Consider the following 24,901-nt stretch of genomic DNA (forward strand, 5'->3'; position numbering starts at 1 on the left):
ATGTCACTAACCCAGGTCTCTACACTCGGGGGCTTTGGGTCCCACCACATTAATAAGATCCATCTCCAGGCTACCAGGGAGGCAAAGGCCAAGACATCAGCCTCTTTCGCTGCCTGAACTCCCGGCTCTTCCGACACATTTAAGGGGTATCTTGATAAATACATGAATAGGATGGGAATAGAGGGATAAGGACCCAGGAAGTGTAGATGATTGTAGTTTAGTCGGGCAGCATGGTCGGCACGGGCTTGGAAGGCCGAAGGGTCTGTTCCTGTGCTGTACTTTTCTTTGTACTCCAAAGATCGCCACTTATGGACTCGGCACCACTCGTGTTTTTAGTACCGTGGACATTGCCTTAGCAAAACCCTCAAAGCTTCGGGCATGCCCAAAACATGTGGACATGATTTTCTAGCTTCCCGCGCACCTCGCACACCTGTCCTCTACCCCGAAAAACTTGCTCATCCAAGCCACTTACATGTGCCCCATGGACTACCTTAAATTGTATTAGGCTCCACCTGGAGCAGTCAGAATTCTTATGAGAAACTCAGAATCATTTTAATGGAGAAAACAAAATGATCTTACAGAGGCCAATCCACATTTCAGTTGGATTAGCAACAAAGAGAATGGTAACTCCAGGCCAGGAAAAGAAAAACCTGAACCAGCCAGCAGAGCGACCATGCCAATGCTATGAAGCCAAGAAGCCTCCCACAGGCAAGGTCATGTCATGCAATTTCAGCCCAATTCTTTCAGTGCAACAGGACTGGACAATATGCAAACTGTGCAAGACAAAACTCTCAAATGAACAGAAGGCCCTAGATCATCCACAAGATTGGATGCAAGTCTGGAAGATACACAGCCGTACTTCTTGGGACGCAGTCAAAGATCATGGCTTCTCATTTTGGAATGTGGGCATTTCAGTTAATGTAATACATTTTAAATTAGACACAGTAGCCAGCGTAACTGCCAGATAAAGAATCACGACTAAAAGACCTCGGCTTCAAACAACATACATATCAGTCTGTGGGCCAGGAGGAATCTGACTTCCAGTCAGAGACCTGATACTGGAAGCACTAAGGTATGGTGGCAAACAAATCTTCAAGCTGATGTACATCATCTGTAACAGCCTTTCTCTCTCTCTCTCTCACTCTCTCTCTCTCTCTCTCTCTCTCTCTCTCTCGAGCAGAAATGGTTTTATAGCCGTGGATCTCGTCAAATGGCCGGAAATGTTGAGACTACCACAGTGGTTAATCATACAAGTTCCCTACTACGCAATAAAAAGAGTATACTGACTAGGACTTCAGCTCTGAAGTGTCTTTTCTCGGAGCAGGTTTGTCCATTTTTAAAGAGATGCTGGAAAACCGTTAATGGTCAAGCCAGCCAACCACCCAGAAGGTAATAAAAAGATCTCCAGTGGAGGGTGGAAAAGAGAGTGACCCGCAGTCGACGAGTCTCAACATCCGGCTCCAAAGATAGTACAGCAGGTCAACACTGCAACTCCGAGCCAGCATGCCAAAGGCACAGAAGATGCTCCAACCTGGTAGCTGCCATCCATTGGTGACAGCGAAATGCAAACCTAAGTGCCCCACTAAACATTATTCCAGTCACAGGAATGCTCATTCTTCACCACAGAGAACATTGCCATGATCCACACCACCATGGGTAAAGTGAAAGAAACGACAAAGAGAGGAGCACAATGCTCAGCTGCCCCATAAGAATCGAGTTAGGGTAGTGATGCACCATCAATTGCACGCGAGGCGAGTGATTTACCAATGTCAGGCTTTAATTAACTAGAACACAGCCTGGCGATCGTCTACAGTGGAAAGGAACGATCGTCAGGCTTCTGAGCATTTATACCTCGTTGATAGAGGCGTGGTTAACTCAGCCTCTCGGCCAATCGGTCGAGAGGCACATGACCGACCAGGGCCAATGGTAAGCCGACGTTCTGGCCCAATGGCAGACGAGTATGCAGATCATATCATCACATTCACCCCTTACGGAGAAGGAAGGCGGGGGGGGGGGGGGGGGGGGGGTGGACGAGACCCGGGGTGGGGGGGGGGGGGGGTGTGAACGAGACCCGGTGGGGGTGGGGGGGGGGGGAAGAACTGATGATATGAGTAGCCGTCGGGAGAATAATTTTCTCTCCGTACCCTTGTCGAATTTGGGGGCTTGCCACTGGCCCAGACATAACAATATTTACAAAAGGAAGTCCATGGGACCGTAGAACTCTAGATGGATTCGATCAGTCGTTTGGTGGTCCTTGACGTCCTGGCCGAGCGCCGTAGTGGAGGAGGTGTCGTCGGATCGGCTGATGGTCCTGCTGATGTCCTGGAGTCCGGGAGCGATAGACCTCGAGTAGTCTCCGTCACCTGAGCTGGCCGCGGAGACGCCATGGATGAGGGATGGGGAAGCTGAGTGGGGTGCTGGGGTGAAAAAGGGGAGGGGGGGTCTGTGGTGGGGGGGGTGCTGCACGCCGGCGGGTGCCAGGTCCCGGAGGGAGACCGTGTCCTGCCGACCGTCGGGGTACTCCACATACGCATACTGCGGGTTAGCGTGGAGTAACTGGACATGCTCCACCAACGGATCGGACTTGTGCACCCGCACATGCTTCCGGAGCAAGATGGGTCCGGGGGTGACCAGCCACGTCGGGAGAGGGGATCCGGAGGACGACTTCCTGGGGAAAACAAGAAGACGCTCATGAGGTGTCTGATTAGTTGCAGTACAGAGGAGTGAGCGGATAGAGTGCAGTGCATCGGGGAGCACCTCTTGCCATCGGGAAATAGGGAGATTTCTAGACCGGAGGGCTAGTAGTATGGTCTTCCAGATGGTACCATTCTCCCGCTCGACCTGTCCGTTACCCCGGGGGTTATAGCTGGTCGTCCTGCTAGAGGCGATGCCCCTGTCAAGCAGGAATTGACGCAGCTCGTCGCTCATAAATGAGGACCCCCGATCGCTGTGAATGTACGCGGGGTAGCCGAACAGTGAGAAGATGGAGAGTAGGGCCTTAATGACGGTCGATGTGGTCATAGTCGGGACAGGGAATGGCGAAGGGGAAGCGGGAGTGTTCGTCGATAACCGCCAGGAAGTAAATGTTGCGGTTGTTAGAGGGAAGGGGCCCCTTGAAGTCAATGCTGAGACGTTCAAAGGGGCGGGATGCTTTGATCAGGTGTGCGCGCTCGGGGCGGTAGAAGTGCGGTTTGCACTCGGCGCAGATGTGGCAGTCACGGGTTACTGTCCTGACTTCCTCGATAGAGTAGGGCAGGTTGCGGGCCTTAATGAAGTGGTGTAGGCGGGTCACCCCTGGATGGCAGAGGTCTGCGTGGAGGGAGCGGAGGCGGTCTATCTGCGTGCTGGCGCAGGTACCGCGGGACAGGGCATCAGGAGGCTCATTGAGCTTCCCAGGACGATACAAGATATCATAGTTGTACGTGGACAACTCGATCCGCCACCGTAAAATCTTGTCATTTTTGATCTTGCGCCTTTGTGCATTATCAAACATGAAGGCTACTGACCGTTGGTCTGTGAGGAGGGTAAACCTCCTGCCGGCCAAATAGTGCCTCCAATGTCGCACGGCTTCGACTATGGCCTGGGCTTCCTTTTCCACAGATGGGTGGCGGAGTTCGGAAGCCTGGAGAGTTCTGGAGAAGAAGGCCACGGGTCTGCCCGCTTGGTTCAGGGTGGCCGCCAGAGCTACTTCTGAAGCGTCGCTCTCGACCTGGAAGGGGAGGGCCTCGTCGATGGCACGCATCGTGGCCTTTGCGATGTCCGCTTTGATGCGGCTGAAGGCCTGGCAGGCCTCCGTCGACGGCGGGAAGGTCGTGGTTTGCATGAGGGGACGGGCCTTGTCCGCGTAGTTGGGAACCCATTGGGCGTAGTATGCGAAAAACCCTAGGCAGCGTTTGAGGGATTTGGGGGTATTGGGGAGAGGGAGTTCCATCAGGGGGCGCATGCGTTCGGAGTCGGGGCATATCACTCCGTTACGCACTACGTAGCCGAGGATGGCTAGGCGGTCGGTGCTAAACACGCATTTATCCTTATTGTACGTGAGGTTAAGGAGTTTTGCGGTTTGGAGGAATTTCTGGAGGTTGGCGTCATGGTCCTGCTAGTCGTGGCCGCAGATGGTGACATTATCAAGGTACGGGAAGGTAGCCTGTAATCCGTACTTGTCGACCATTCGGTCCATCTCCCTTTGGAAGACTGAGACCCCATTCGTGACGCCAAACGGAACCCTAAGGAAGTGGTAGAGGCGCCCGTCAGCCTCGAACGCGGTGTACAGTCGGTCACTCGCGCGGATGGGGAGCTGGTGGTAAGCGGACTTAAGGTCCACAGTTGAGAAGACCTTGTATCTCGCGATCTCGTTTACCATGGTAGAGATACGGGGGAGAGGATACGCGTCCAGTTGCGTAAACCGATTGATGGTTTGGCTATAATCGATGACCATCCGGTTTTTCTCCCCCGTCCGGACCACCAGCACTTGGGCTCGCCAGGGACTGTTGCTGGCCTCGATGACCCCTTCCGTCAGCAACCTCTGGACCTCGGACCTGATGAAGGATCGGTCCTGGGCGCTGTACCGTCTGCTCCGTGTGGCGACGGGTTTGCAATCGGGGGTGAGGTTAGCAAACAGGGAGGGAGGGTCTACTTTGAGGGACGCGAGGCTGCAGACAGTGAGGGGGGGTATAGGGCCGCCGAATTGAAAAGTCAAGCTCTGCAGGTTGCACTGGAAGTCCAGTCCTAGGAGTGCCGGTGCGCAAAGGTCAGGGAGGACAAGGAATTTATAATTTTTAAAAACCTTCCCTTGGACCGTGAGGTCCGCGATGCAGCACCCGGTGATGTGGACGGAGTGCGAACCTGAGGCTAAACCGATTTTGCGTGTTACGGGATGGACAGGGAGCGCGCAGCGTCTTACCGTGTCAGGGTGAACGAAACTTTCCGTGCTCCCGGAGTCCAGCAGGCAGTCCGTCTTGTGGCCGTTGAGGTGGATCAGCGTAGTCGTTTTGGCGAGCGTGCGTGGATGAGACTGGTCGAGTTGAACGGCCGCGAGCCGTGGAGAAAATCCGTCGTCGCTGTCCGATTCCATGCTGGAGGGACCTTGCGTGGCAGATGTGGAAGTCGGTGGCCAGGATCCATATGTGGGGTGAACGGCCGCGAGCCGTGGAGAAAATCCGTCGTCGCTGTCCGATTCCATGCTGGAGGGACCTTGCGTGGCAGATGTGGAAGCCGGTGGCCAGGATCCCCAGGTGAGGTCTGTTCCCCAACATGGCGGCGCCCAGGACCCGCACGTGGGGTCGGCACCCCAAGATGGCGGCGCCCAGGAAGCCCTCGTGGCCGCTGGAGGCGGAGCTAGCGTTCCCGGCGCTGTGAGCGGAGAGGCGCGCAGGCCGGCTCCAAGAGGTGAGTGACCGGCATCAGCTGCGGGGATGCACAAGCCGGCTCCAGGACGCCGGCTAGGTGCATCAGCTGTGGGGATGCGGAAGCCGGCTCCAGGACGCCGGCTAGGTACATCAGCTGTGGGGATGCGGAAGCCGGCTCCAGGACGCCGGCTAGGTGCATCAGCTGTGGGCGGAGGTAAGGCGTGCGGGCCGGGTGCGGGGGGGCCGGGGGGAGCCGAGTCGCGCTGCGGGCAGGCAGGGACCGGGGGGCCCGGAGAGGCGAGCCGGTCGGGCGCCGGGGCCCGGGGGTGGGGGGAGCCGGGGTCCGGGAGCGAGGGAAGCAGGGCCGCTGCGGGCAGGCAGGGACCAGGGAGGCCCGGAGAGGCGAGCCGGTCGGGCGCCGGGGCCCGGGGGCGGGGGGGAGAAACGTGCGCGGCGGGCAGGCAGAGGCCTGGAGGGGCCGGGGAGGTACGCATGTCGGCCGGCGGGGCGCGAGTCGGGAGCAGCTGGGGCGGCCCTGGGGGAGAGAGGGAGGCACACAGGCCGTTTGCAGAGGCCTGGGGGAGGGGGGGAGAGTGCTGTGCAGCTTCCAGAAGCGCTGCAGCCAGCGTTTTGGCCTGGCAGACCGTGGAGTAGTGGCCCTTCTTCCCGCAGCTCTTACAGAGGGCGGAGCGGGCTGGGCAGCGCGAGCGAGGGTGCTTAGCGTACCCACAAAAGTAGCAGCGGGGCCCCGCGGATTTATCGGGGCGCCCCGCGGCACAAGCCTGAGGGAGGCCGGGAGCGGTGGGTAGCTGGTGGGAAGCGTGCCAGGAGGCGGCCTGGCCAGGGTCATAGGTGCGCGCGCTTTGATCTGCGACCTCCAGGGAGGCGGAGAGAGTCAGTGTCTCCGTTAAACTGAGTTCGTCTCTTTCCAGCATCCGCTGGCGGATCACGGGGGACAGCATCCCAGCCACGTAAGTGTCTCTGACGAGTAGCTCCATGTGCTCTGTAGCGGACACCGCTTCACAGGCGCAACCTCTCCCCAGGGCACAGAGGGCCCGGGCGTATTGGTCTAGAGACTCACCGGGGACCTGCTTTCTGGTGGCCAGCAGATGTCGAGCGAATACCCTGTTGATCGGTTTGAGGAATTGTCCTTTTAGCTTCCGTATAGCTTCATCATAGTCTGTTTCGTCTTCGATTATTGAGTAAGCGGCAATACCCACGCTGGAGTTGAGGACGTGCAGCTTCTGTGCCCCGGTGGGGGGGGTGGTTGTAGATGCCAGGAACCCTTCGAGGCAAGTCAGCCAGAGTTTGAAAAGTTCTGTAGAGTTCGGAGTTTGCGGGCTGATGCGGAGGCATTCGGGCTTGATGCGGAACTCCATCTTCAAAGTTGTAGTTAATTAAATTGATGCACCATCAATTGCACGCGAGGCGAGTGATTTACCAATGTCAGGCTTTAATTAACTAGAACACAGCCTGGCGATCGTCTACAGTGGAAAGGAACGATCGTCAGGCTTCTGAGCATTTATACCTCGTTGATAGAGGCGTGGTTAACTCAGCCTCTCGGCCAATCGGTCGAGAGGCACATGACCGACCAGGGCCAATGGTAAGCCGACGTTCTGGCCCAATGGCAGACGAGTATGCAGATCATATCATCACAGGTAGCAACCACCAACCAGCTCAATAGCCGAACTGATAATTCCAGGTCAACACAAAAGAATAGAAGAAAAGGATTAAAACATATCCAGATGAAGGAACAACCTCCACGTTTATAGGAAGAACCAGGAGTGATGGAGCCGGCCATTCATCTCGCTGTACTGCGTATGAAACATGGAAATGTTATAAAGCCACCAGATCGTCTGAACAATTAAATTCAAGGACATGAAGGGAGGAGATTTGGTAGTGAGAATTCAGTAATGACAATGTAGATGATATAATAACAACGCAAAACTGAAGGCAAACAGAAATCACTTAAAATACATTAGGTAAAGACATGGAATGGGGTGTAGACGAAGGGTCTGGCACATATAGGGTTAATGTGGGACTGAGTATCACTGCCCACAGTGATGTAAAAGAGCACATGATCCATACCCAGGGTTAGTCTAATGTAGGACAGAGTTGTGTGTACCAGCAAGTATGGAGACAGCTCCGAGCTTGTCCCCTTTACTGTATATATGTAAGTAGTTCTCAGAGTCAATAATGGCTTAGCTAAGTATCATTACAAAGGCCTACAAAACTGTAACCAACAGTCGAAGACAAAATCTTTCCCATTCTACTTTGCATGCCAAACAAAACCGAAGGTTGTAAATTATGTAAATAAGATGCAAAACTTACGTAGCATTATTAAACCGAGCTTCCGCAATCTTATAACAGTTATGGATCGTAAACTGGGTGGTGTAATTCAAAGATCCAGATTCAATTAATATCTCTATGGTAACTGGGTCTACAAGAAACAGACAAGAAACACATGTTAAAGTAATCTCATATTGCAATTCTAAGGGCTGATTTTAACTCCAGGTGGATAGATTATGAGATTGGGGGAAAACCATGGTTTAAACCAAAGCCTGATTTAACACTCAGACTGTCATAATATACACCAATATATCATGGTGCAGACACACACTGATGGACAGACATAGGGACCAATCAACATGTACAAACACCGCAGCCAATCACCAGTTAGAATACACACACTATAAAGGCAGAGGGCACCACGGTTCCCGCTCATTCTGGGTGTAACAAGAACTCATCCAGCCCAGCACAGACTTACCACACGTGCTGAGAGAATCAACTGGTTCAGACAAGGCTTAGGTCTCTAGTTTAAGTTAGCATCATTTAGACCCACAGTCATCGTGTGTTAGTTAGTTAGAAGTAGTTAATAAAATTGAGTTGAACCTTCATCAGTGTTGGAAGTGTCTGTTCATCTCTCAAGTCTACACTAGCCAACACTTCACAGACCTCATTCACATTTTGAATAATAATAATAATCTTTATTCTCATAAGTAGGCTTACATTAACACTGCAATGAAGTTACTCTGAAAGGGCCCTAGCCACCACATTCCGGCGCCTGTTCACAGGGGGAGAATTCAGAATGTTCAATTCACCTAACAGCACATCTTTTGGTACTTGTGGGAGGAAACTGCAGCATCCGTAAGAAACCTGCGCAGACACAGGGAGAACGTGCAGACTGTGCACAGTGACCTAAGTCGGGAATTAAACCTGGGGCCCTGGCGCGGTGAAGCAACAGTGCTAACCACTGTGCTACCATGCAAAACCGGTGGGAGTGTCACAAGAACAGGAAATCAGTCGGGAGAAGGGAATACACAAGGTGAATTAGGGGAAGGGGTCGAGGAGTCTGGTTGATCATGGACCAAGATGATGGGAGGGAAATCCTGTTGGTCGGGGGCGTGAGGCCTCAAGGTGTTGTTAAGTCAGGAGGGTAATTCCTGCTCCCCTAGACCACAGAAACCTGGCCTTCCCCTGCCTCCATGCTGTGCTGAAGGGTTCAAGGTTGCTCAGGCCTCCCTGGCACCAGGCAGCACCAGGTTTTGACCATCTCATTTTAATTAGGTGCTCGCCTGCCTTCGGTGGGCAACCTCTGTGCTGTCAAAATCCTATGTAGTTAAAATTGTGAAAAGTGTTGGCCGCCATTCCAGAACTGGATATACAGCAGCTGATTTTAGGGGAGGCTTTCATTTGTGTTCTGGATCCAAAGTTTGGCCACTCCAACCACAGATCACTGGTCTCTTCGGGGATGGCAAAGGTGTTCATGTAATTTATGGAAGTCACAGGAGGGGCTGCTCTGTGGCGGTTTACGCACTTAGGGGGGGGGGTTAAGGAGTTTTCTTTTTTTCGCCGGTATGCAAGGTGTATTGCGTCTCAATTTTTTTGTTATGGGTAGGACCTTGTTACCTGGGGTAAAGAATGATGAGTATTTAGCGGTGGCTATTTCCGACCATGCGCTGCATCGGATGGATTTAAAGCAGGGGGGGGGGGGGGACCGGGCACAGTGCACAGGTTGGAGGCTGGACGTGGGATTGTTATCGGATCTGGGATTTTGTGCGTAAATATCAGGGACCATAAAGAACTATGATGAATGGAATGAAAACAGATGATCTCTCCGTCCATGGTGTGGGAGGCATTAAAGGCGGTAATTAAAGGGGAGATTATCATAGAATAGAATTTACAGTGCAGAAGGAGGCCATTCGGCCCATCGAGTCTGCATTGGCTCCTGGAAAGAGCACCCTACCCAAGGTCAACACCTCCACCCTATCCCCATAACCCAGTAACCCCACCCAACACTAAGGGCAATTTTGGACACTAAGGGCAATTTAACATGGCCAATCCACCTAACCTGCACATCTTTGGACTGTGGGAGGAAACCGGAGCACCCGGAGGAAACCCACGCACACACGGGGAGGATGTACAGACTCCGCACAGACAGTGACCCAGCCGGATTCGAACCTGGGACCCTGGAGCTGTGAATCAATTGTGCCATCCACAATGCTACCGTGCGGCCCTCTCGTACAAGTCATATATGGATCGGGAGAACAGGAAATCATTCTGGGTGTGGATAAGGAGTATGTGAGTGATCCAACACCGGAGCTCTTGGCGCGCAGGAAGAAGCTGCAAATGTAATATGACCACGGGCTGGGTGGTGTGACAGCTGCAGCGCTTAAAGGGGGTGGTTTATGAATACAGGGAGAAGGCTAGTCGCCTGATTGCTCATCAGTTAAAGTGGCAAGAGGCTGTTAGGGAGATTATGCAGGAGCGGGAGCCGAGCAGTGGGTTGGTCTCTATCCCGGAGAAAATTAACGAAGCGTTTCGTTCCTACTATGAGGGGCTTTACAGGTCGGAATTGGCAGAGGATGAGCGGGGGATGGTTGTGTTCTTGGAAGGCTTGGAGTTTCCTCAGCTGGGGGATGAGTTGCGGGAGACATCGGCGACGCCGATGGAATTGGAAGAGGACCGTAGTGCTCTGGGTAAAATGCAGACAGAGAAGGCGCCAGGGCCTGATGGGTTCCCAGTAGAATTTTACAAGAAGTTTGAGGATCAACTGGGCCCATTGTTGCTGGGGATGTTTAACAACTCAATGGCGTGGAGGTACCTCCCAGAGATGTTGAAGCAGGCGCCCACCTCCTTCCTTCTGAACAAGAACAAGGGCCCCATAGAGTGTGGGTCGTAGCACCCAATGTCTCTGCTTAATATGGATGCAAAACCTTTGGCTAAAATCCTAGCCTTGAGCTGGACCCCTGCCTCCCAGAGGTAGTGTGGGGAATACCAGATGGGGTTTGTAAAGAGCAGAAAGCTGTCGTCCAACATGAGACGGGAATTAATATAGTTCTTACACCAGCAGTGGCGCTAGAACTGGAGATCATCCTGTCTCTACACGCTGAAAAGGAGTCAAATGGAGCAATTTGTTCCTGTATCTGGAGAGGTTTGGGATTAGGCCTGGGTTTGCATCATGGTTTCCGTTGTTAGTGTACAAAGGAACACTATGAATTTGGGGTCATTCGGGCTGCACAGGGGAATGAGGCAGGGATGTCCTGTCTCCTCTGTTCGTGTTAGCAATCAAACCACTAGCAAATTTTTTGAGGGCCACGGACAAGTGAAGAGGAATTGTGAGGGGTGGAGTAGAGCAGACGACCTTTTGCTGTGATGTACATAGGAATCCAGGTTCAGTTATGGGGAGATAATGAATATTGAAGAGGTTTGGTTCCTTTTCAGGATGTAAACTGAATGTTGGGAAGAGTGAATATTTTGCGGTTAGCCCTCTATTGGGGGGTGGGGGGGGGGGGGGGGGGGGGAAGGAGAGTTGGTGATGGGTTGGGGGGCTGTCATTGTGTCTGGTGGGAACCAGTTTTCGCTATTTGGGGGTTCAGGTGTCCCGGGACTGAGCTCAACTTTGCCAATTGAATTCTACAATCTTGGCAAGCAGAGTTAAAGCGGACTTGCAGAGATGGGACAACATTCCTGGCAGGCCTAGTTCAATCTATTAAGATGACTATTTTGCCGCGACTTGTGCTCATATTTCAATTGCTCCCAGTTTTTTTTGCCAAAGTAATTTTTTCTGGAGATGGAGCGGGTCATAATGGGCGGGAGAATTCTTCGGTTCGGAGAGGGGTCTGCAGAGGGAAAGGCAGGTTGGGGGGCCTAATTAGTTGTATTATTGGGAACCCAATGTGGAGAAGGCATTGGGGTGGTTTTGGGAGTAGGTTGTTAGTTGGATACGGATGAAGTCAGGGTCATGTAAAGGGTCAGACCGGGTGGCGCTGGTGTGCAGTTTTCTCGAGCGAAGTTTTTGTAAATCTGGTAGTCGACTCAACGTTAATAATATGATGGGAACTCTGTCAGCATTTTCAGCTGACAGCGGTATCAAGTTGGGCCCCAATCTATACAAACAATTTGTTTGAGTCGGCGAGATTGGATGTCACATTCAGGGGGTGGGAAGGTAGAGGGCTGGAGAGGGTGAGGGTCCTGTTTTTGGAAGGGTGGTTTGCGAGTTGGGAGGAGTTGAAGGAGAAAGCAGGGCTTGGGCGACGGACATGTTCAGATATTTCCAGGTGCAAGACTTTGTTTGGTGGGCATTTCCAACTTTCTCGGAGGCACTGCTTTCTACTTTGCTGTAAAGGATATTCTTGTGTATGGGGTCGGAGGAGGGCAGCACATAGAACATAGAACACTACAGCGCAGTACGGCCCCTTCGGCCCTCGATGTTGCGCCGACCTGTGAAACCATCTGAAGCCTATCTGACCTACACTATTCCATTTTCATCCATATGTCTATCCAGTGACTACTTAAATGCCCTTAAAGTTGGCGAGTCTACTACTGTTGCAGGCAGGGCGTTCCACACCCCTACTACTCTCTGAGTAAAGAAACTGCCTCTGACATCTGTCCTATATCTATCACCCCTCAATTTAAAGCTATGTCCCCTCGTGTTGGTCATCACCATCCGAGGAAAAAGACTCTCACTGTCCACCCTATCTAACCCTCTGACTATCTTATATGTCTCTATTAAGTCACCTCTCAGCCGTCTCCTCTCTAACGAAAACAACCTCAGTTCCCTGAGCCTTTCCTCGTAAGACCTTCCCTCCATACCAGGCAACATCCTAGTAAATCTCCTCTGAACCCTTTCCAAAGCTTCCACATCCTTCCTATAATGTGGTGACCAGAACTGCACGCAGTACTCCAGGTGCGGCCGCACCAAAGTTATGTACAGCTGCAGCATGACCTTGTGGTTCCGAAACTCAATCCCCCTGCTTATAAACGCTAGCACACCATATGCCTTCTTAACAGCCCTATTAACCTGGGTGGCAACTTTCAGGGATTTATGTACCTGGATACCGAGATCTCTCTGTTCATCTACACTACCAAGAATCTTGCCATTAGCCCAGTACTCTGCATTCCTGTTACTCCTTCCAAAGTGAACCACCTCACACTTTTCCGCATTAAACTCCATCTGCCACCTTTCAGCCCAGCTCTGCAGCTTATCTATGTCCCTCTGTATCCTATAACATCCTTCAGCACTATCCACAACTCCACCGACCTTCATGTCATCTGCAAATTTACTAACCCATCCTTCTACACCCTCTTCCAGGTCATTTATAAAAATGACAAACAGCAGTGGTCCCAAAACAGATCCTTGTGGTACACCACTAGTAACTGAACTCCAGGATGAACATTTGCCATCAACCACCACCCTCTGTCTTCTTTCAGCTAGCCAATTACTGATCCAAACCGCGAAATCACCTTCCATACATCCTTATTTTCGTACATCTCGGATATATAGGCGTCCCATGGGGAAGAGCAGGCTTCGGTGGATGAGGAGAAGGAGCTAGGATCTATTTTGGATGACGAGGTGTGGAGTGAGTCTCTCTGTAGGGTGAATGCTACGTCATCCTGTGCAAGGTTGAGCTTGATACAGCTAAAGGTGGTGATTGGGGCGCACCTCACCAGGGCCAGGATGAGTTGGTCTTTTGAGGGGGTCGAGGATAAGTGTGAGCGATGCTCGAGAGGGCCTCCTCATCATACACACATGTTCTGATCCTGTACCAAGCTGGTGGGTTTTTGGAGGTCCTGGTTCAGCATTGAATGTGGACTTAGAGCCCTGTCCGTTAGTCGCTGTATTTGGCGTGTCGGATCAGCCGGAGCTGAGGTCTGGGGCAGATGCTTTGCCATTCGCATTGCTGTTGGCCAGGTGATGTATATTGCTGAGCTGGAGGCACACGGTGCCACCCAGTGCAGTAGCATAACTGGGTGATTTGATGGAATTCTGGTACCTCGGGAAGGTCAAGATCATGGTGATTGATGGGTTCTATCGTAGATGGCAGCTGTTTATCTTGCACTTTAATGATCTGGTCATTGTTAGCTCTTAGTGGGGAGGAGCAGGGATTGTTTGGGTTGTTTTCAGTTACTGGGGTTCCTGTTACTCTGGTTGCTTGTAATTTGTTGATATAAATTGTTAAATGTTTTGATAAAAATATATACTTTTTTTTAAAAAGTGCCGGAAAGTGTTCTGGATGTGGCACAAAGCACCCACACCACCATTATTTTAACTAGCTAGACACCTCAGTTTTGCTGCACGGGCTGGGTTAAAATCTGGCTTCAGTTACACCAGGGAATAGCATTATTCTGCGGGTTTGAAGATACCATTGACTGGGAATCCAGTTATTAAACTGTGATTTTGGCACATCAAACATAAAGTTTTCATCATGAAACAAAGAGAAGCTCCCTCTATATCTCCAGTCATTCTATAAAAAATCCTAAATGATGTCTGGTTTACGAGGATTATCAGCATTTCACCAACTGGAGGATTTCCCAAACCCGAGCAATCCAGTTGAAGGTGAATGTCCCGTGTGATTATCTGGTACCTGGTTGGTTTTTGAGCTGAGTGTAGATATTGTTGGACACCTGGCAGGAACACTTGGTTTTGTTGCTGGCTGTGCAAATGACTTCATTGTTTCTGGCAATCCTCAGCGTACAAGTTGTATTTTCATTCATGAAATTGCTGAGCTTCCCTCTTCCTTCTACCGTAAAGAGCTAGAAGGTGATGTTTGACATGAAAATACAATCACAAAATAAATCCATAGAATTAGGGCATTGCAACAACATCAACTTGCAATATTATATCTCCTTTACTTGAAATTGCACAGGGATTATAACACAGAAATAGTCCAATTGTCCAACTGTTCTATGATCGTGTTTACATTTCATGCTAAAGCTCCTCCAACCTTTCTTCATCTAACCCCATCAACATATCCTTCTATTATCTGTTCTCCTTCATGTGTTTATTTAGCTGACTCTTAATTGCATCAATGTTAATTGCCTGAACTACTCCATGGCTAGAATTGTATTCTCCCCCACCACAGCCCCCACCTCTCTGGGGACATATTCACAGATTTTGTGGAATTGGGGGTGTGGAGGAGAAAATGGGGGAAATGCCAGTCACCTATCCACCACATTAATTATGCATCTGTGAGGACCATGGTGAATCTCGTGGTGGGACCCACCGCGGTGGGTCCCTTCTCCACGCTGGCACCAACGCAACATGGTGTAGGGCTATAGGGGCCGACGCGGAACAAAGGAGGCCCCCAGCCCGAGAGGCCGGCCTGCCGATTAGTAGGCCCCGATCATGGGCCAGGCCACAGCGGAGGACCCCCGGCCCCCGGGGTTGGACCCCCCTCTCCCCCCACCAGGCCACCCACGGGGACGTAGAGCGGGCCCCGACCGGCACCGCGTCTGCGCCAATTCTCCGCCCTCCGGAGAATCGCGTCCCGGTGCCGGAGCGATGTGGCGTGATTCACGCAGCCCTCGGAGATTCTACGACCCGCCGCATAGTGTCAGGATCTCCAACTCCTGGAGGTAACGGTGGGGCAGGCAACTTCCTGCCTGTCCCACCACGAGATTCACCATGGTCCTCATGGATGCATAATTAATGAGTTCAATAGCAGAAGATCACGCATATTCAGCCGTCCCACTGTCCAGCTAGAATCACATTTACTTTCTTGCCTGTCACAGAACTTAAGACTCCAGAATGCAAGATTCCATCCATCTTCTCTATATTTACCCTGCCAAATCCCTTTCATGTCTCTAGTGGCGACCTCTTAATCATTTATAAAAAATATCGGCAAGTAAAATCAATAACAACCCCAAATGTTTTACAAATACATAAAGGGCAAGAATACATAAATAAGCAAAAATCATTAACAATTAAAGATCAAAAAGAGAATGTGGGTGTGAAGTGTTATGAATCTGCCTGGAGACAGTATTCAAAGAGCCTTAATTGGTATGCGTCTCTCTCGGTAATGAGTTTAGAATGGCAGTTTAGATAATAATTGGGAAGGCCCATGAGATATACATATGTTCAGGTATAGTCAAGGAAGTTGATAGGGGCAGACAGCTGAATAGAGAAGGCATAATCAAAGAACAACAAAGGTATAACTGGCCAGACCCTGAGAAGCCAGGAGGAGGCAGTTACCAACTAGCAGTCTCAGAAAGCAGATAAGCCAGTTTCCAGCCACCAAGCCTGAAGGCCACGTTTACAGCAAACAAGGTACTGCAGCTCAGAGCCAAGGCAGTGCAGAAAACCTTTGTAACAGCAGTTTAAAAAAATCTTCACTGGACCAAGAAAAAGATGGTTCCCAGATTTGAGTATATCGATGTAGAGCTGGTTATTAAATTTGGAATGAGAGTAGAGTAGTCCTGTATGTGTGTATTTGCCATTTCTTTCCTATAATTAATAGCCTTATATAATTGTTACCTGACTACTGGCCTACTTATTCTCACTGGGGTTTCGCTTATCAAAGCTCCGAAACATAGGACTTGGCTCCTCACTCTGCAACTGGATCCTCGACTTTCTGACCCACAGACCACAATCCGTAAGAATAAACAACACCTCCTCCATGATATTCTTCAATACCAGGGTCCCACAAGGCTACGTACTTAGCCCCCTACTTTACTCCCTGTATACACACACAACTGCATGGCAAAATATGGTTCCAGCTCCATCTACAAGTTTGCTGACGATACGACTATAGTGGGTTGGACCTCGAACAACGATGAATCAGAATACAGGAGGGAGACAGAGAACCTTGTGGAGTGGTGCAACGACAACAATCTATCCCTCAATGCCAGCAAAACTAAAGAGCTGGACATTGACTTCAGGAAGCAAAGTACTGTACACACCCCTGTCTGTATCAACGGGGCCGAGGTGGAGATGGTTAGCAGCTTCACATTCCTAGGGGTGGTAATCACCAAAAATCTGTTCTGGTTCATCCACGTTGACGCTACTACCAAGAAAGCACAACGCCTATACTTCCTCATGAAACTAAGCAAATTTGGCATGTCCACAGCCTAGTCCATCACACGAACCTGCTTCCCATCAATTGACTCTAGCTACACCTCCCGCTGCCTGCAGAAAGCGGACAGCATAATCAAAGACCTCTCCCACCCAGCTTACTCTCTCTTCCAACCTCCTCCATCAGGCAGGAGATACAAAAGTCTGAGAACACACACGAACAGATTCAAAAACAGCTCCTTCCCTGCTGTTACCAGACTCCTAAACGGCCCTCTTATGGACTGACCCCCTGATTAATACTGCACTCCTGAATGCTTCATACGATGCCGGTGTCTATGTATTTACCTTGTGTTGCCCTATTATGTATTTTCTTTGTATTTTATTATCATGTACTAAATGATCTGTTTGAGCTGTTCGCAGAAAAATACTTTTCACTGTACCTCGGTACACGTGGCAATAAACAAATCCAATCCAATCTGTAACTGATCTCCTCACAAAATCAAAACTAGACGCCCCACAATCTGCGGTTCCAAGTTGGGATACACTCGCAGATAACATCAGCGTACTTTGTGACAGGAGGCAGAAGACATTGGCATGAACACTTTATAGCTGTCTTCAAGAAGGAATGGACAATGCAGATGCTGAAGTTGCGGAGGAAAGTGAAATATTGGATGAGATAAACATAGTGATGGAAGAAATGCTCAGAGCTTTAGCATATTAGGAAATGGATAAATCACTAGGTCCCAATTAAATGTAACCCAGGCTGTGAGGAGAAGCAAAGAAAGAAATAGCAGAGATTCTGACCATCATTTTTCATCTTATTTGCCTACAGGCAGATCGAGAACTGCTAACGTTTTACCGTTATTTAAAAAGGGAGAAAAGGATACACCAAGTAATTATGGGCTGCTAGGTCAGCTAAGTGATATACAAAAATGTCCAAGAACACAACTTAAAAGGATACAAATTAAATTGAGGACACTCTGAATGAATATGTTAATGGAAGGTCACGTCTGACTAACTTGTTTCAATGTTTGAGGAGGCAACATGGAGAGTTAAAGTCTACGTGAATTTAATTAAGACCTTTGACAAGGTCCCACAGTCAAACTGGCCAGAAAAGGAAATGACTCACGGGGTCAAAGGGAAAATGGCAAGTTGGATCTACGATTTGGCTCCGTAGCAGGCACCAGAGGATAATGGTCGATGAGAGATAATCTTCTAAAAAATCTTTCCAATTAAGGGGCCATTTAGCGTGACCAATCCACCTACTCACATAGCCTTGGGTTGTGTGGTGATAACCACACAGACATAGGGAGAATGTGCAAATTCCACACGGACAATGACCCGGGGCCAGGATCGAATCTAGTTCCTCGGCTCTGTGAGGCAGCAGTGCAAACCACTGCACCACTGTATCGCTGGGAGATATTCCTACAATCTACAATCACTATCCATAGTTCAAAACTACAGCATGTATGTAAAAGTTCACAAAGCAACCTGAACTCTGAACTGCAACACTGCTACAGTGTAGGTACTCAAGTACCTGCAGATTTCATCATTTAAGTATCACTGAAGACCTGAACATAGAACATTACAGCGCAGTACAGGCCCTTCGGCCCACGATGTTGCACCGTCCTGTGAAACCCTTCTAAAGTCCCTCTACACTATTCACTTATCGTCCATATGCCTATCCAATGACCATTTGAATGCATTTAGTGTTGGCGAGTCCACTACTGTTGCAGGCAGGGCATTCCACACCCTTACTACTCTCTGAGTAAAGAACCTACCTCTGACACCTGTCCTATATCTATCTCCCCTCAATTTAAAGCTCTGTCCCCTCGTGCTGGACATCACCATCCGAGGAAAAAGGCTCTCGATGTCCACCCTATCTAATCCTCTGATCATCTTGTATGCCTCAATTAAGTCCCCTCTTAACCTTCTTCTCTCTAACAAAAACAGCCTCAAGTCCTTCAGCCTTTCCTCATATGATCTTCCGTCCATACCAGGCAACATTCTTGTAAATCTCCTCTGTACCCTTTCCAATGCTTCCACATCCTTCCTATAATGTGGCGACAAGAACTGCACACAATACTCCAAATGTGGCCGCACCAGAGTTTTGTACAACTGCAACATGACCTCATGGCTCCGAAACTCAATTCCTCTACCAATAAAAGCTAACACACCGTATGCCTTCTTAACAACCCTCTCAACCTGGGTGGCAACTTTCAGGGATCTATGGGCATGGACACTGAGATCTCTCTGCTCGTCCACACTACCAAGAATCTTAACATTAGCCCAGTACTCTGCCTTTCTGTTTTTCCTTCCAAAATGAATCACCTCACACTTTTCTGCATTAAACTCCATTTGCCACCTGTCAGCCCAGCTCTGCAGCTTATCTATGTCCCTCTGTAACTTGTAACATCCTTCTGCACTGTCCACAACTCCACCGACTTTAGTGTCATCTGCAAATTTACTCACCCATCCTTCTACGCCCTCCTCCAGGTCATTTATAAAAATGACACACAGCAGCTGCCCCAAAACAGATCCTTGTGGTACACCACTAGTAACTGGACACCAGTCAGAGCATTTTCCATCAACCACCACTCTTTGTCTTCTATCAGCTAGCCAATTTCTGATCCAAACTGCTAAATCACCCTGAATCCCATGCCTCTGTATTTTCTGCAATAGCCTACCGTGGGGAACCTTATCAAACGCTTTACTGAAATCCATATACACCACATCAACTGCTTTACCCTCATCCACCTGTTTGGTCACCTTCTCGAAGAACTCAATGAGGTTTGTGAGGCACGACCTACCCTTCACAAAACCATGTTGACTATCTCTAATCAAATTATTCCTTTCCAGATGATTATACATCCTATCTCTTATAAACCTTTGCAAGACTTTTCCCACAACAGAAGTAAGGCTCACTGGTCTATAGTTACCGGGGTTATCTCTACTCCCCTTCTTGTACAAGGAGACAACATTTGCTATCCTCCAGTCCTCTGGCACTATTCCTGTAGACAAAGATGACTTAAAGATCAAAACCAAAGGCTCAGCAATCTCCTCCCTAGCTTCCCAGAGAATCCTAGGATAAATCCCATGTGGCCCAGGGGACTTTTCTATTTTCACACTTTCCAGAATCGCTAACACCACCTCCTTATGTACCTCAAACCCTTCTAGTCTAGTAGCCTGTATCTCAGTATTCTCCTCAACAACTTTGTCTTTTTCCTGTGCTAATACTGACGAAAAATACTCATTTAGCACCTCTCCTATCTCCTCGGACTCTACGCACAACTTCCCACTACTGTCCTTGACTGGCCCTACTCTTACCTTAGTCATTCTTTTATTCCTGACATACCTATAGAAAGCTTTAGGGTTATCCTTGATCCTACCTGCCAAAGACTTCTCATGTCCTCGCTTGGCTCTTCTTAGCTCTCTCTTTAGAGCCTTCCTAGCTAACTTGTAACTCTCAAGGGACCCAACTGAACCATCACGTCTCATTTTCACATAATCCTCCTTCTTCCTCTTGACAAGTGATTCAACTGCTTTAGTAACCCATGGTTCCCTCACTCGACCACTACCTCCCTGCCTAACAGGTACATACTTATCAAGGACACGCAGTAGCTGTTCCTTGAACATGCTCCACATTTCCATTGTGTCCATCTCCTGCAGTTTTCCTCTCCAGGTGATGCATCCTAAGTCTTGCCTCATCGCATCATAATTGCCTTTCCCCCAGCAATAACTCTTGCCCTGTGGTTTATACCTATCCCTTTCCATCGCTAAAGTAAACGTAATCGAATTGTGGTCACTATCACCAAAATGCTCACCTACCTCCAAATCTAACACCTGTCCTGGTTCATTACCCAGTACCAAATCCAATACGGCCTTGCCTCTTGTTGGCCTATCTACATACTGCATCAGGAAACCCTCCTGCACACATTGGACAAAAACGGATCCATCTAAAGTACTCGAACTATAGTGTTTCCAGTCAATATTTGGAAAGTTAAAGTCCCCATAACAACTACCCTGTTATTTTCGCTCCTATCCAGAATCACCTTTGCAATCCTTTACTCTACATCTCTGAGCCAACGAATAGGCCACATCGGTACTTTTACATGTTCCATCGTTGAGGGGTTGCATTTAGTTGAACCTCTGAGCTTCCTTGTTTGCTCTGGGTGTGATGGGTGCAACCAGTTCGGACATTGGGTGGATTTCATCAGGAATTTTCCAAGATTAATGCAAATATTAGCTCTTCTTAGGTGAAGATTCAGACTTAAATGTAGGTTGGTGCAATTAAAAAATTTGCAGGTGATACTAAAATTGGCCACGTGATAATAAAGAAGAACTCTGTAGACCACAGGAAGGAATCAGTAAACAGATCAGGTGGGCAGAAAAGTGACAAATGGAATTCAGTCCACAGAAGTGTGAGCAATGCAGTGGAGAAAGAAACGTAAGCAAAGGAATGCACAATAAATGGTACAATTCTGAGAAGTATAGAGGAAAAAGGAAACTCGGTGTTCATGTCCATAGATCCTTTAAGGTAGCAGGGTTGGTAGATAAGGTGGTTCATGGGATACCTTCTCTTATTAGCCTGGGCATAGAATGTAAGAGCAAGTTATGCTAGAACTGTACAAACACTACTTATGCCACAGTTTTGTGTACAGTTTTGGTCACATGTTGGAAGGATGTAATCACACTAGAGAGAGTACAGAGGAGAGGAGGTTGCCAGGAATGGAGAATCTTAGCTCTGACGATAGTTTGGGCGGTTATAGCCATTGGAACCGAGGAGACTGAAGGGAGATTTAATTGAAGCAAATAAAATTATGAGGGGCCTAAAGAGAGTGGGTAAGAAAGGTCTATCTATTTCCATTAGCAGAGAGTGAACAACCTGGAGGCTTGAATTTAAAATAATTGCCAGAGGGGTTAAAAGAAAGTTGAGGAGAATCGATTTCACTCAGAGGGTTGTGGGAATCTGGAACTTGCTGCCCGAAAGGCTGATACAGACAGAACCCCATATCACATTTTTTAAAATACTTGGATATGCACTTGAAGTGCGTTAACCTACTGACTACATACCAAGGGCTGGAAAGTGGGATTAGGCTGGATGGAATCCCGACAGTGGAGGAGGCCATTCGGCCCACAGAGTTTGCACCGACCCTCCAAAAGAACAGCCTACCAGGGCCCATTGCCCCGCCCTATTTCCGTAACCCCACATAACCTACACATATTTTTGGACACCAAAGGATAATTTAGCATGTCCAATCAACCTAACCTACATATCTTTGGACTGTGGGAGGAGCACCTGGAGGAAACCCACACAGACACAGGGAGAACATGCAAACTCCATACAGACATTCACGCAAGGCCTGAATCGAACCTGGTCCCTTGCACTGTGAGGCAACAGTGCTAGCCACCGTGCCACAGTAGCTCTTTCATTTTAGTCAGTAGGGTTACAATACGCCAAATGGCCTCAAATTATGTAAAAGCCTGTTCACTCTTTCCTGATGGGTAAAGCCTCTCAATTTGCTATCATCCGTGTAATTCCTTTTGTACCTTCTCCAGTGCCTCAATATCTTTTATATAATGTGGAGGCCAGAAATGAGCACAGTATGATCTTTCAATGTTTTATACGAGCATAACACTGTCAAATTTCCCACTATGTTATTTCCAAATTTAAGATATTTTGGAGCATTACCTTTACGTTCTTGAAGGAATCATCTATCGCCATAGGGACAATGGTCACTTCTGGGCAGTTGTTGATTTTTTCTTTGATGGCAATCCAGTAAACTGGATTAGTTGAGTTTTCACATTCATTAGCAAAGGAACACCTTTAAAATATGAGTTTTACACATAGTACCGATTGGGAGTTATATATTATTCATAGCTGAAAATCTGTAATGTCCAAAACACTGAACATTGGATAAATTCTTAATATGCAAGTTAGAAACAAGTTAATTTTACGTTCGTGTCAAAACGTTGTTTGCATTTCAACATGTAGCACATCGCAGATGGGTTTACTCCTCCCTCTATAACCACACTCTTGAGGTGAACCCAAGGTTATCTGGTCTGACATCTCTCTGCCATCCAGAGGTACATCAGAACAGGAGGATTCAATCCCTCAAGCATGTTCCACCCCTCACAATCTTTAGTTAGCAAAAATCCGTCAATCTCAGTTTTAAAATAAATAATTGATCTAGAATTGGTAGAAGCGAGTTCTGAACATCTATCATCCTTTCTGTGCCGGTGTTTGTCTACTTCACAGCTGAAAGGTCAGGTTCCAATTTGTTGACTATATCTCCTTGTCCAGAGTACCCAATTATTTTTTTCCAATTAAGGGGCAATTTAGCGTGGCCAATTCACCTAGCCTGCACAACCGTTTGGGTTGTGGGGTGAGACCCACACAGACACGGGGAGAATATGCAAACTCCATATGGACAGTGACTCGGGGCCGGACTTGAACCGGGATCCTTGGCGCTGTGAGGCAGCAGTGCGAACCACTTGGCCACCATGCTGCCCAGCAGGGCACGCATTCCATGATGGTGATGCCATTCCATAGAATCATAGAATTTACAGTGCAGAAGGAGGCCATTTGGTCCATCGAGATTGCACCAGCCCTTGGAAAGTGCACCCTGCATAAGCCCACACTTCCACCCGATCCCCGTAACACTACCTAACCTTTTTTTGGACACTAAGGGCAATTTAGCATGATCAATCCACCTAACTTGCACATCTTTGGACTGTGGGAGGAACCCGGTGGAAACCAATCTATGCTATCATGCTGCCCATGGTTCAACTCATGACCGTCATGGCTAAGTGCATGAGCTCCATTGTGCAGGGCTTTGCCTGCCTGCCGCAGGCACTAGTGGGAATCCAAGAGTGTCAGAGACAGAGGAACATTTGGATCTCATTACAACTGTCGCTCTACCCCATGGAGGTGCCCAGGCAGGGCACCCAAAGGAAAGAGTAGGTAGGAGCACAGCCCAAGGTTTTTCACCCAGGAGACACTGAGGGTGTCCAGCCCATCTGAAACCCCCTCCCTCTGAGTGACATACCTCCAGCCCAACACACAGCAAGGAGGGCAGCACTGCAACACCCATGCTACCCGAAAACAGGCCCAGACCCTCAAGGCCCCGGCCGCCAGGGGCAGCCGCCAAGGTCATCTCAGGCAACAGGGCGTTGAAGTCAGCAGGCCGCCTCAACGTCACCTGTGAATCCTGAGGATACATCTATGCATAGTGGGAGGGAGAGGAAGGCCATGAAAAGATAGTCACATAGTGGGCATCGCCATCACCAGTGTAATAACAAGTTTGTATTAAAAAATGATGTTGAACACCCATAGCACCATGTTCCCCCTGAAATATTGATTCTGCACCATGCCCGTGAATGGTGCGACGATCATGATGACCTCTGGCCGGGTTGGGGGGGGGGGGGATTGCTGGGATCTCTGAAAGTCCCAAGATGTAGCTGTCATGGACGTTCCTCAGGGAACGTGTACACACCAGCATAATGCGCATGGTGTTGTTGCACACAATCTGGATGATGAGGGAGTGGAATTCATTGGGGGTTAGAAAGAGGGCCCCATGTTGCCATCGGGAATGCAAGGCCAGGCGGGCACAGTCGGTAACACCCTGCACCTTGGCAGGCAAGCTATGCGGATGAAGCCAATGGTCCTGGCGTCCTGGCTCACCCTGTCCTGGTCAAAGTTGACGTACAGGTGAGCCCTCACAAATAATTCATCCATCTACCTCCCTTATGCATTTACGCACAGCAGCCTGGGAGATGCCGCAGAGGTCACCTGTGCAGCCCGAAAACGAGCTGCACGTTGATATTGCTGCTACTGCTCCACAGCTATCAATAGAACTGCCAGCCCCACTGGCTGCATGATCCTGTCGAACCACAAACTGAAAGGAAGAGAAGATAAAAGTGAGCAATGGGGAGTTCTGACAATGCCCTGATCTACAACCCTCTCAGGGTCCACCCATTTATATCCCTCTGTGTGAGCGCCTTTCCAATGAGCCTCACTCCCTCCCCTCTGACACAATTGCCATCCCAGTTACCCCTCTCAATTCCGCCTGAATGAAGTGTCTCGACCTTGACAATTTCAGTGTGACCCCCACAAGGATGAGGGTAGTTGAATGCATTTATAAACCACGTTCTAACCTCACGAGGGAACGAGACGCTGCCACCTGTCGTGTCCTGAATGGGATGACTAACGGGCGCTGTAAATTCTGTCTGTCCCCACCTTCCCCATTGTGTGGGGAGACTG

General features: G+C 49.2%; 1 protein-coding gene across 3 annotated transcripts in view; it reads right to left on the reverse strand.

Moving 5' to 3' along the window:
• Positions 1-24,901, reverse strand: part of plxnc1 (plexin C1) — a 215,072-nt gene that overhangs the window by 131,166 nt on the left and 59,005 nt on the right. For all 3 annotated transcript variants that reach the window (XM_038810956.1, XM_038810957.1, XM_038810955.1), the window contains exons 6-8: positions 22,331-22,463; positions 14,213-14,381; positions 7,677-7,785 (exon numbers count right to left, since the gene is read on the reverse strand). In XM_038810956.1, coding sequence (XP_038666884.1) covers positions 7,677-7,785; positions 14,213-14,381; positions 22,331-22,463 — 411 coding nt within the window. The remainder of the gene's footprint in view (positions 1-7,676; positions 7,786-14,212; positions 14,382-22,330; positions 22,464-24,901) is intronic.

Source organism: Scyliorhinus canicula, chromosome 11 (assembly GCF_902713615.1).
Source record: "Scyliorhinus canicula chromosome 11, sScyCan1.1, whole genome shotgun sequence".
Classification (NCBI taxonomy): domain Eukaryota; kingdom Metazoa; phylum Chordata; class Chondrichthyes; order Carcharhiniformes; family Scyliorhinidae; genus Scyliorhinus; species Scyliorhinus canicula.